Raw genomic sequence first — 13,117 nt, 5'->3', positions numbered from 1 at the left:
ACACGGAGACTCAGCAGGGTGGCCCACTGCTAGTGCACTAGCGAAGGCCCGGGGAAATCAGCAAACGGCCAGAGCACCTGCTCTCCTGTCTGGTGTGTCCTTACATTCCTTGGCCTGTGCTTATATTCTTTAACGAGCAAGGCTTAGATATGGGGGTACTGTTCAGAGTTGGGGGGCCCCTTTGCTGCAAGGCTTTCCATACACATTATAGTTCCTTGCTCAAAAGAACCACTCACGTGAATAAAAGTTGTCCCCTTGCATTCTTTGAAGAGGGTCTCTATCGGTCCCGCTACTGAGGGACAGAGACTGGCTGTCTAGGTCTGGAGAGTTAGTCCTGGTGTCTGTGTCCCCCTTAAGAATCAGCCAGCTGGTCTTCTGCTAAGGAAAAAAAAAAGTCATGTCAATCTTGAGGTCATCTGCAACAGAGGGAACATCTCACCGGAACTTTCTAGTAGCTTCCTTACTTCTACAAGCTGACCCCACCGTGAGAAAACTCAATATGTGAAAAATCCAGCTTTCAGTTAAAAAGCTCGCCATTTAAGGTGACCTATCCAGATGGTCTACAGGCACACGAAGCATTTGGGGGAAATGGCATTGCCCCGTTTTACAGTGAGGAAACTGAGGCTCAGAAGAATCAGGGGCCCAGATGGCTTCAGGTGGGGACAACATGGTGAGGTTGTCCAAGTACAGCCTCAGGCTCTTTCCACACTCAAACCCACCTTCCGTAAAGACCAGAGAAGGGGCCTGACTCGACGGGCAGGGAGGGCAAACTCAGGCCACGGGCCAAACCCTGTCTGCAGCCTGCTTCTGCAGCTAAAGCATTCTTGGAACGCTGCCATGCCCGTGCATGCATGCAGGTCTCTGGCTGCTTTGTAGAGCTGAGTGGCTACATCAGAGATGGCACAGCCTGCAAAGCCTGACATACGTACTTTCTGCCGAGCCTGTTCTAGAACAATCATCCTCGTGCCTTGAGAATGCACTGTGCCTCATTTCCCTTTCATTGTCCATGTCCCCTCAGTTACAGACCACAACCATCACATGTATATAACCAGGACTGTGGCCTCACAGGACCCCTAAGGGACAGGGCGTAAGAGGAGGATCCTGAGATTCCAGTTGGAGGAGCCCCACAAAACCAGATTTCTTTCTGAACAAGGCTGTTCTACCTGAGGTCATCTCCCCAAATTACCTTCCTATTATCCTGGTCGAAACTTCCATCTTCCCCATCTGATCGCCTTGCGGCTGGAAGGGAAAAATCAGTTTGTAAAGGCAGCAGACCATTTACTCTGGGTTTCCACATCACGGTTTCCCACTGTACAGTTATGCTCAAAAATGGAAAACGATCCATGTGTGAGTGTCATTTAAGAGCGAGAAACAAGACAAGCTGGAGAAGGCTCCCCAAGGGGACACTGCCCGGTAGGTGGGCGTGTGCCCTGGAGTGTGGACAGTGTTCACGTCACCAGCAGGGTGTGAAGTGATGCCGAATTTCAGTTCTAGTCACCCCGTGGAGAGAAACAGAGTCAGGCTTTTAGACATTCACCACTCGGCATTTTGAAGAACACACGTTCTACCTTCCAAGTTGAACTTGGAAGTAACAGAAGGTCTCGGTCACGGAGGCCCTAGGAGTCAGACCCGAGCTAGGCACCTTAGGTACATAACTGTCTGTCCCCACCCAGCCCTGCAGGATGGGGCTGCGTACTATTGCACGGATGGGGAGACCGAGGCTCAGGGAGATGGTGTGCCCTGCCCGAGCTCAGGGACTCGTGGGTGGTACAGCTGGACATGAACCCAGGCAGTCTGAGTCCAAAGTCCTTCTCCTGTCTGCCCCACCTCACTGCCTGCCACTTGCAAAACACAAAATGGTGAGTTATGTCCTGGACAAAGTCCATGAATCAGTGCAGTGAAGAAACAACAGAATCCCACCAGAAATGGACTCAACGAGACAGAGCAAGTGAGAGTTCACGCAGCACTGGTGCGTTTGCCACGAGTACTATCTGGAGCAGAGAAATGAGGTGTCTGTATTCTCCACTCGCCTTTTCTGGGGGGCTGTCACCCAGCTGGGCTGACATTATTTCTAACCAGGAATAAACAGTCACACCAGGGCACGCTGACACTTCTCGGCATCCAATTTGGTACATCAAGACCCATTTTGTGTATCCCTCACTAAAACATCCACCTCATGCACGGACCATGAAGACCAGCCTCCTTCCCCGCCACAACGCAGAGGGTGGGCTTACCTGCCGCCTGCCGAGGGCTTGGACCGGTCAGTCTTTTGGAGCACCCTGCCTCCTGCACCACCAACGATAAGACTGATACCAGGCCAGAGAGCTTGGAAACTGGGGATTGGACTACAGGACCTTGACAAGATTAGGCCAAAATGGAAGACTGAGCAGGTCCATCCTGGACACGCTGACATTTCATTATCTCAATTGCTACCTGTTTCTCCTTCTTCTAGGAGAGACAGTGATTTTCCATGTGAAGATAAATAAATAAATAAAAACCCTCTCTCCATTCACAGAGGCAAATAATGTCGCACCTGCTCCAGGAGCGCTGGGACGGGGAGGGACACAGGAAGCAAGGGAGCACAGGCAGATGCAGGCCCAGCAGCCAGAGCTCCCCTGTTGCCCAGACAACAGCTGTTGCTGGGCAGCGGGCCCTTGAATGTGTGGCCAGACATCAGTTGTGACTTCTGGCAGCTGCCCGGCAAGCCCCAGGGACGACTGGACCAGCGGCTACTTGGAGCTCTAAGGGCACCACTGTCCAAGCCCAGGAAGGCCCCTGGGCTGAGAGTGCTGGCAAAAATATGTGAGCCATATTCCTGAAAAGCCAAGAGGCCAACACCTGATCACAACACTTGGAATAATCTGCAAGTGCAAAATCAATTAAATGGCTCCAACTGAAGGGCTCTTTGGGATGTGAACTCCCAGCCCTTGGGGTTCAGGCCACCGGCCCAGGGGCTGCCCTGGCTTCAAGGACTTCACATAGCTGTGGACAAGTTGGCCAGATGTATCTGGCTGTAGAGCTACCTCCCCATCTGATAAGAGGGGTGTTCTGCCAAGACCTAGCAAGTTTCCTCTGCAAACACTCCCAGCTCACCCAGCTGTACACAGTTTGACCAGACTCAAACCAAGGGCTTTTCAGAACCATTAGCCAGCCCACAAAACATACAATGCAGTCTCTTGAGAACTAGGAGCCTGGGTAGGAAAACACAGAAAATGGGCACTTTGTATTATTGGTGGCTTGCTTCCTTAACAGCTCTGAGCCTCAGTTTCCATATCTGTCAAATGGGCCAATGACACCTGCCCTTCCAAGTTGTGAGGACCACATGAGAGAACTTATGTGGCTACTGGAATGTAGTGGAGGGCTCAGCTTAAAGGGGTGAAGAATCAGGGATTAACAAGAGGCTAACTCTGAGGCTCATTCGTAGCATGCTGTTTTGGGGTGTCAGGAAAAGACAGATCAATTCAGGACCACCAGAGAAAGAAAGTTTAGTGTGTCTTTCGTATCACACAAGGCTGTTCCTTCTGAGCCCTGGAATGCACCTAACACGAGGAACCCTTGGGGAAGCCTGACTTCCTTCTCCCTGTATCCCTTGGGGAATCTTTGTTGGAGGCGTCTGTGAGGTGAAAGTGGGAGGTCTCTCACCTTCTTTCTGGACACAGAACTGGCCTGCCTTCCCCCTCCCCACACCTTATCTTATCTCCATCCCTACCTGAACACCCATGTGTGCATGTATACATTCCCTTAACTACCTATGCATTCATTTCCATCACTTATCCACCCCCAAATCATTTAACTATCCACCCACCCACCCACGCACCCACCCACCCGCCCATCCACCCACGCACCCACCCACGCACCCATCCACCCACGCACCCACCCACCCACCCACCCATCCACGCACTCACCCACCCATCCACGCACCCACCCACCCATCCACGCAACCACCCACGCACCCATCCATCCACGCACCCACCCATCCACGCACCCACCCACCCATCCACGCACCCACCCATCCATGCACTTGTCCATTTATCGTGCTTCTCATCCATCAGTTCACCAACCCATCCATGTATCTGCTTATCTTGCTATCCACTCATCCGACCATCTGTCCATTCATATGTCCATCCATCTGTCCTTCCATCCATCCATCCACTCACCCACCCATCCATTCATCCCTCTCTGTCCACCTCAATCCCTTCCTTTGCCCACTGACGCGTCTGTTCATGCAGCCCTCTGTCCATCTATCCCTCTCTCCATCTACCCTGTTTGCCTCCAACCTTTATCCCCCTCTCCCTTCACCGGGTGCTGAGTGCACACCTGTACTGTACTACCCCAAGTATGGGGCATTCAGAGAAAACTCAGATGTGACCCTCGTCTTTCAGAAGCTCACAGGCCGGGGTCATGGAGGCATATAGGTGCACTGGAAGGTTTTTATATAAAACAAGTGCTTTGATGGAGGGAGCAAAGTCAGTGCAGAGGTGCTCCCCTGAGAACATGCATGTGGTGAGCGCTTACTGAATACCTCCTCATTGGACAGGTCGAGTGCCGCAGTCTGCATAAACACTTGTTAAGTGTGTTAATAGATAATAATAGATGTTATGAACTTCATTACAGATGAGGAGATTGAGGTCCAGAGAGAAAGAGAGAACACGAGTGTGCATGTGTGCTTGTGTGTGTGTGTGAATGTGCACATGCAGTGCTCAGAGTGTGGGCACTGGAAGCTGGAATCCCTGCCTAGCCTCTTACCAACTGCTTGGCTGTGGGCAAGTCCATGAGAATCTTAGCTACATGGGGTCAGAGCTGTGTTTGGTCATCCAGGTATCTGCAGCAGTGGGAAAGAGCCTAGCACAGAGCAGGTGCTCCAAAAATATTCCTTGGATAGATCAAAAAAAGTCACTTAAATCCCTCTGCACTCGGCTCCCCCACCTGTTGAGTTGGGATAACCACATCTGCTCACTGGTGGCTGTCCAGCTGAGCATGACACCAGGGGAACAGGAAAGTGGGCTGGAGACTCAGGCCCTGGCAGCGTCTCGGCTGCCTGGGTCTCCCATGCCCACCTTTCTTCCACCTTCCTGTGACTGAGTCTGCATTTTCCGTGAGTCTAGTGTGTCTTTCGTAGCACACAGGCAGTTCCTTCTGAGCTCGGGAATGATCTGCCGGGAAACGCTCTTGGGAAAGGCTGACTTCCTCCTCCCTGGCTCCCTCGGGGTAGCTTTGCTGGAGGCACCTGGTGATGGTGGGAGGTCTCTCATCTTCTGTCTGGAAGCAGAGCTTGCCTGCCAGCCGCCTTTCCTCCCAGCCCACAAGTCCCTGAACCAAAATGAGATTCAACCCCACGAACAAGGGATCCCAGAGAGACACAGCAAGAAGTGAGCGATCTATTTCAAGCCAGGGGCCAAAGAAATGGTGACTAATGTGTTCCACACGTGGCCACCACCCTGTCTTGTTTGGGCGGATGGTTCTAGGAAGGCGGGTGGCCGCGGTTGCATTCTTGTCCATCCGGCAGGCCACTGGCCGTGTGGGGGACAGTGGGGGAGCCCCTCCTGTCCCCTGGGCCCGAGCTTCCCCTTACTCATCGCCTTGGATGGCTCATGCTTGCTTAGAAATGAAACAGCAAATCTGGTGAAACTTAAGTATTGTCCCTGCATTTGGACAGTCGAACTTCATGGAAAATTTTGTGGAAGGTATTATTTTTTTCTTGTAAATTCATTTTAAACAGGCTAACAATTGGGCATAGCTTCCCTCCGAGGAGGGCATCTACCACCAGAAATCCCCTGCCATGTGCCAAGCATCATGACATCTCCCTGAAACTTCCTCAAAGCCCCACGAGGGATGTGGCCTTGAACCCGTTTCTCAGAGGAGGAGACGGACTCCGGGAAGGAAGCACCTGCTCCCAGTGACGTAGCTGGCAGTGGAGGAGCTGTGGTTTGCACCGGGTCTGCCTCCTAAAAGTAACTTGATTAAATACTGCGAGTGACTCCAGACAGGGTGTGAAAACACAAAAACTGACGCCAGCTGCATCTGAACTTCTTAACCTCCCGAACTCGTCGTCCCTGAGTGGCCTGCACGCGGGTGGGTGGGAGGCCCCACTGCACCTGCCTCTGCCCAGACCCTCTTGCGATGATCCTGCTTCACATCTGTTCTTGCTGTGTAGGGCGGCCTTCCCTTCCTGCTCCCCTCTCTTTTTATTTCCCACTCATTTCCTTCTGCTTCCTTTCCCCGCTCTCTTTTTCAAAAAAGTCAATAACTAATAACCAAGTAGAGTTGGAACTAATGTAGAACAAGAAAATACTGTCAATGCCTGGTGACTCCACCACCCCAGCCTCAGCTCCCACGCCTGTAATACCCCAGCCTCAGAGGAGCATCAGGATGAAACAAGGTGCCATTTGGAGTCATTTATCGAGTGCCCAGCATGCTTCAGTCATGCATTAAATGGCGGCTACGTGAACAACAGTCATTGTATCCTCAACACCACGTGTCGCCACCCTGGGACTGGCAGTCCTGGCCACCCTCATGGCTGCAGGCTTATTTCCCAAAAGCAGGAAAGAGACTCGGGCATCAGAAAAGAGTAATGCTAATTAAACCAAACCAAAAAAATCTTTCAATGAGTTTGAAGTAAAAGTCAAAAAGGAAATAAAAAAGTAAATTAAAAGACTTGATTCTTTAAAAACTTACTGAAGGTATTATCTTAAACTGATTAAATGGTCTAGTAACTCAACATCATCACCCAGAGCTTATTTCAGGGAGGTCTGGAGATTCCAGTGAGGACTACGTGGCCTGAGCCGTGCTCCCCTCTCCCCTCAGAGAAGACCGGATGGTCAGTCTGCCCAGAGAGGGCAGGAGGGCTGCATGTGGGCCCTCAACATGCACACACACAAATGCATGTACGCATGCACTCACACACACACGTGCATGCACAGTGCACACACATGCACAATGCACACACATGCACACACCTCCAACAGGATGTAATCCACCTGGATAGGGAGAAAATCTTATAAAAACAAAGCGTCTTAAATGCATGCGTTGGGAACTAAACGCCTGCTAATCCATCCATTATTTTCTGAGGGTTATCTGAGGAAACCTGGTTAAGGAGAGTACACATCCCATGGCAAAGCCTCTGTCTATGTTCATTACATACAATTTACGTGGCCCATTTACACCCAAGTCAGGGACAGATTTTATTCACATCTATCTACAGAACGAGGCTGAAAGCTTGGCAGGGAGTAGGCGCGCTATAAAGTCCATTTCATAAAAGAATCAATATTTTAAAATTCTGGAATGATAAAGGCTTTTGGTAATTGCTCAGGGTTTAGTCAAATAGGAATTAACTTTGCCTTTGGATAGGAGAGTCATTTATACCCAGATTCAAAAACACACACACACACAAAGATGATCGCTGGTGATAGTGAAGTCTGATGTCTCCCCTGATGATTCAGTTAAAGGATCTGATGTTGGAAGCTCTTTGTCCTAGACCTGGCTCTGTCAGAGGCTAGTAAGCAGTTTCCTAAGCTGATTGAGACAGTCACTTCACGTGAATGCTCCTTCCTTTGGCCGGGCCTCAGTTTCCCCACTTGTAACAGGAGGGAGCTGGCCTAGGCAATCTCTAAGGGCCCTGGAGCCTAACAAGCTCATCTCTCTTGGATCCTTCTCGGAGATTCACACTCTAAGCTGCTCTGGTTGAAAGGCAATGCTTAAAAGTCATCACCTTCTGGAAACCCATGAGATCTAATTCATTCTTTTCCTTCCTGGGCAGAGGAGGAAATGCACAAAGCCCAGAGTCTACTGCCACCGTGGAGAAAACTTAAAAATGTGGCTTGCATGACTAGTTTGTCAGCAAGCTGCAGAAAGCACACTTTTACAGGATTCCACCTGAAAGCATCCATCCAGTTGTCAGTGGGGGATGTGGTGGTTTTCTTTGGGTACATCGGGACCAGAACTTTCAATATGGAAATTCCTCCTCCCACCTCTAGCGACGTGATAACAATCCCATCATGTACACAGCACTTTACAGTCTAGAACGTGCTTTCACATTCATTATTCCACGAGGTCCTTACAACGAGCCCATGAAGAGAGGGCAGGGCGGGAGGGGTCGGTCCTGTTTTGCAGATGAGGAAACAGAGGCTCAGATGGGGAAGCAACGTGCCCCTGATCACCCAGAAATCCCTTGATGAAAGAATGGGACACCTTGAGCCTTCTGATTCCTGCAACATGGCTCATATGACCTGCTCCCTGCACACCTGTCCCAGGTAGGCTCACGTGGAGCAGCAGTGGGGGCCAGAGGGCCAAGAGATGCCCTCACTGCTATCTCTGGCCCTTCTCTGCTGATGTAAGAAATCTCTCTAACTGAAGGCAAGTTCGTTCATCCCATCATCCGAAATTCTCAAAACACACGACATAAAATCTCACGAAAGAATAAATGACTAATTCTAGTTTGTTCTGTTTCCCAAAGATCCGGCCTGGACCAGGTCATGGCTCAAGAGACTTCGACCCTCACCCCGCTGGCTGATGTCAGTCTGGCTGCTTTCCTCAAAGGAGCAACATTGCAGCCACCGAAACCAGGCTCTCGGTCCTAAAGCCTCAGCCCCAGCCCTGTCTGGCATGTATTAGCCTCAGGTTTATAACACAGGAGTGGCCTCCTCAGATGTGCCCTTCACTGTAATTTATGAAAAGAGGCCTCTCAGGAGCTGCTGGTGAATTAGCATCTAACACTCAGGCTGCCGAGGGCCTCTGTGGCGCCTTCCCCACATTCACGAGAACACAACAAGAGGATGCACTCAGAAGCAAGCGGGCACTGGCGGGCATGCGGGTGAGCACGCGGCAGAGGGATCCAACTGTACCATGCTGTTTGTAGATGGGGGGTTTCCTATAGATGTTATCTTTTACGCCAGTGTCTGGGAAAGAAGAGAGAAAAAGGAGAGAACAGGACGGTGAGCACATGAGAATGGGCCGCTGCTCCACTGCTCTAGGAAGCAGTGCTCACTCACCCTGGTCTAGAACACCAGGATGGGTCTGCCACCCTGCGAGCAGCTGGCATCCAGGCCCCGCACACCAGATCCGCCCCCGATCTGCTGAGGACAGGGAGAGAGGTGGCCAGGGTGGCAGCAAGCAAGCACCTCAGGGCCATAGGAAGTGCACCTGCTCGGCCCCTTCTCCATCCGCCCCCCAGGAGGACAGAAAGGTCTCTCTGGTGTTTGGGGGGCTCTGGGAGAAACTCAAACACATGTCAGTTTGGGGATGTGCAAACCCATCTGATGAGTTTTAAAGAATCTCAGATTTGGGGGCATAATGGCGAAGCTCAGCAAATCCCGTGATGCCCGCTGGGTTGAGGCCGAGTGCCGGCGGCCAGACGTTCTGCGAGGGGCACTGGGCAAGGGTGTCCCCGGCCTACCTGGGACGTGGAAGTGCCGCGGAGCCTGCTGGTAGGTGGAGGAAGGAGGCTTGCTGTCCGAGAGCACGGAGAGGCTGGGGGTGCTGCGGCCGCTTTCACTGCCTCCAGGCACAAGAGCAGACGGCAGGTGAAAGGGGGACACGGAAAAGCAAAGGACAGCATTTCAAGCACAGAAGCTCCTTTGTGGCCAGCCCATCTCTCCTGCTCTGGAGGGCCGCCCAGACCCCTGCCCGGCGAAGGGAGCGGGGCCCCCACCGGCTTTCCGAGACTGGGCCCAATGACTTGTTAATCCAACCTTGAGCTGAACGCCACTGCACGGCCCGTGGCAAGGCAGCAGCAAGGCACGCCCTGGCAGAGAGCTCGCAGGCGCCTACTTCATCGGGGCCGGGGTGCCCGGCGGGCCAGGCATGCTTGCGGGGCTCACCCATCTGCCACTCAGTGCCTGGCTGCTGTCTGCACCCAGCAAAGTGCAAATTCAGCAAAACTAAGGCCTCCCTTCCTACTTATCCTTGTCTATAAAGAAGCTGCTTTCTTTGCGAGTCTACACTTCAGCCATTCAGAATAGGATTAAAGTGCTAAAACGAATCAAAAGCATCCTTAAAAGCCATTGAGTCAAACTTTGCCAGCTACAGGAGCAGAAGAGCAGAATCGTGTCCACCCGTTGCTACGTTCCTCCATAAAGCTATTTTTTGGCAAATTAAATGGAAAGCATCCTAGGACCCTGGCTCCAATTCCTGACCTCACCTGGAACTGGAATTTCTGTTTTGTGAACAAGGTTGGAATATCAAGTCACGGATCTAGACAGCTGAGGTGACTGGGCGAACGTTCCCTCTCCCCACACGCTCCTGCCTCAGGAATGAATGATGTGACAGACAGGACGCAGCGGGGATCGAACGCTTCTGACGAGGAGACACACGGCTCATTCTAGCAAGACGCTCCTAAGGCGCGATGAACTCATCTCTCCCCTTAGCCTCAGGAGACACTCCTCGGCCTTCGAGGGTGGCTTGGCAAGGAAGAGGGACATTTGACTTGGGAGCATCCCCTTTGAGTTGCAACTGTTCGGAGCAATGGGACCCTACAGTGACATTGTAATGAACAGAACTTCTACAGCAGTCCAAGTCGTGCCCGGCCTAGGGGTTGACGTGCTGGGCTCACAGGGAAGGCTGGACAGATGCTGTGCAGAGAGTGCCCTGGCCTGGGTGGGTGAGCTGGGTGTGGTGGGAGGGTATGCAGGGGCAGGGGGGCTCAGCTTGAGCAGACCCCAGCCAGCGGCCCACACCAGCTAAGGCCACAAAGGGGACCGCTGACTCCACCTTCACGAATCTTCTCCTGCCTGGGCGTGGGCACCAAGTGCACCTACAGGAGCTCTGGCCCACTGAAGCTTTTCACTAAGCTGAGCAGGCCCTGTCACGGCCCATTGAATCCGGAGGCCTCCCACGGCTTCTTTCTTTCTTTCTATGGGATTCAGTGGCCCTCATTCACCTCAGCTCCTGCCCAGGTGGCTGAGGATTCTAACACGTCGTAGCGTCCCTGACCTCCCCAGTCCCCAGCCCACAGAGCAGTGCACCCTGAGATCACAGACCGGATTCTGTGTCCGTGTGTGTACACTTATCTGAGGGGGGCCATGGCTGTCAGCAGATGCTCAGGAAAGCCCCAGACCAAGGGGAGGCCGGCACAGAGTTGTGGTGGCCTGACGGCCCCCCAGGCCCACCCCACACCTTCCACTCAGGGGCCTCTCACACCAGCCACTGAATTCTGCCCCCTCGATCCCCGCCTCAGACACCGCTGCCACGTCCCTCCCTCCCTTCCAGCCTCCCTGCCACCCGCCACCCCACCTGAGATGCCCGTCCTGGTGGAGGCTCAGGGACCTCCTCTTCCGCAAGGCCTTCGAGGAGGACACAGCCCACTGCAGACCTGGCCTTCTCTGCCCTTGTGCCTGCCCACTCCCCGCATGGCTTCCTGGCCAATGTCAACCTGTGGTGCCACCTGCAGCACTCTGCCCACGTTATCTCCAGGCCTGCCCACGACAGCCCTGCAGGGTGGCCACCACCTTCACCTCCTTCTGCAGAGGGCCCAGGGCTGGCAGGGCACGAGGCCAGTGTCCTGTGAGCCCCGCTGGGTCACTGCTGGGAAGCCAGCTTCCTCCTTGGGCCTGAGTGGTAAAATCCCTGGCCCCTGATGTCACCCTAATGGTGAGAAAACCACACGAGAGCCTGGCTGTATGGTGACTTTGGGAAAACACACAGGCCCTTTGCACTGAGGCTCACGGCTTCTCCTGAACAGGTCCCGTCCCAGGCAGCTTCTGCTGTCCCCTAGGGAGGGGCCTTCTGCGTCCTTCATCCTGAGTGAGGGCCTGCTGGTGGGTGAGCAGCCCCAGGCTTTGCAAAAGCCACTGCCTTCTTTTTAGATTTAAATAAATGCTTTATTTTGGAGCAGTTTCAGGCAGTACAGAGAGGTCCTGCACACTCCCCACCCAGTCTTCCTGTCCTTAACACCGCACAGCACTAGGCCCCCAACATGATAGTGTTAGCCAAGTGCCATGGTTTATCGGATTTTACCAATTCTAGGGCCCACCCAGGAGACCACATGACATTTGGTCATCACGTCTCCTTTGGCTCCTCTTGGCTGTGACAGTTTCGTAGACTTTCCTTGCTTCTGATGACTTTGACAGTCTTGAAGAGCACTGGGAAGGGATTTTGCAGAATGCACCTCCGTTTGGGTCTGTCTGGAGTGCTCCTCATGGTTAGACAGGGGTTGTCATGGTTTCAGGAGGAAGACCCCAGAGGCTAAGGAATCCTCATCACATCGCACCAGGGTCTGCACCATCACCAGGACTTAGCGCTGACAGACATGCTGGGGTGGCATCTGTCAGGATTCTCTGCTGTAGTCACTTTTGTCCCCTCTCTGCATAGAACTCTCTGGAAGGAAGTCACTGCGTGGAGACCACACCTAACGACACTGAGGAGTGGGGAGTTATGCGCCACCTCCTCGAGGACGGAGTAGCTACATAAATTATTTGGAATTCTTCTGTATGAGATGTTTGCCTCCTCCCCAAACACGTGTTTATTCAGTTGTTTGTATCAGCACAGATGTGTGGATACTTATGTTATACTCTGGCTTACATCCAATGCCAAGTTATTCATTTTGTTGCTCAGATTGTCCCTGTTTGGTCCCCGGGAGCTCCCTCGGTTGGCTCCTGTTGAGCCTTCACAAGGTGACGCCAGAGCAAGGCCAGCTCACAGCCACATGCCGAGCCTGGTGGGACGACAACCAAGACGCATGTATGCAAGTTTCACGCTGTGCAACCCACGGCCACATCCTGTCCGGGTCGTGGACCATGACCACCTGCGAGGCTTGGGACCTGTTTTCGAGCCAAGGGAGCAGATGCTCAGAGGAGGAAGAGTTGCCTGCGGGGCACAGGGGGTCGGGGAAGTGGCCTTGACCTGAGGCTCTGCACCCTCCCTTCCTTCTCGGGCCACACGATTTGGGGAGGGCTCCCTGATCAGCAAATGGGGGCTGCCCCGCCTTGACTGCCCTTGGCACCCCACGCCTGCCTGTCCCTGCTGCCTGCTCCTTAGCGCGCAAGAGGTCAGGCTTACACATGCAGGAGACACACCCGGGGCTGAAATTCGTACTCGAGTGCAAATGACCACATTGGCTCCTCTCCTGAATGTGGGTCTGGAGGAGGGCGGCCCTGGGCACTGAGACGCAGTGGCGAGTTGTGTG

General features: G+C 53.1%; 1 protein-coding gene across 10 annotated transcripts in view; it reads right to left on the bottom strand.

The window, feature by feature from the left end:
• ABLIM2 (actin binding LIM protein family member 2) overlaps positions 1-13,117 on the bottom strand; it is a 165,805-nt gene that overhangs the window by 40,666 nt on the left and 112,022 nt on the right. For 4 of the 10 annotated variants that reach the window (XM_063108647.1, XM_063108654.1, XM_063108650.1 and 1 more), the window contains 5 exons: positions 9,392-9,493; positions 8,841-8,894; positions 2,235-2,354; positions 1,187-1,239; positions 237-378 (listed from right to left, as the gene is read on the bottom strand). In XM_063108647.1, the coding sequence (XP_062964717.1) occupies positions 237-378; positions 1,187-1,239; positions 2,235-2,354; positions 8,841-8,894; positions 9,392-9,493 (471 nt within the window). The remainder of the gene's footprint in view (positions 1-236; positions 379-1,186; positions 1,240-2,234; positions 2,355-8,840; positions 8,895-9,391; positions 9,494-13,117) is intronic. The other 6 variants (XM_063108652.1, XM_063108655.1, XM_063108656.1 and 3 more) reach the window with 3 other exon arrangements.

Source organism: Cynocephalus volans, chromosome 9 (genome assembly GCF_027409185.1).
Source record: "Cynocephalus volans isolate mCynVol1 chromosome 9, mCynVol1.pri, whole genome shotgun sequence".
Classification (NCBI taxonomy): domain Eukaryota; kingdom Metazoa; phylum Chordata; class Mammalia; order Dermoptera; family Cynocephalidae; genus Cynocephalus; species Cynocephalus volans.
This window is presented reverse-complemented; position numbering and strand designations above follow the sequence as displayed.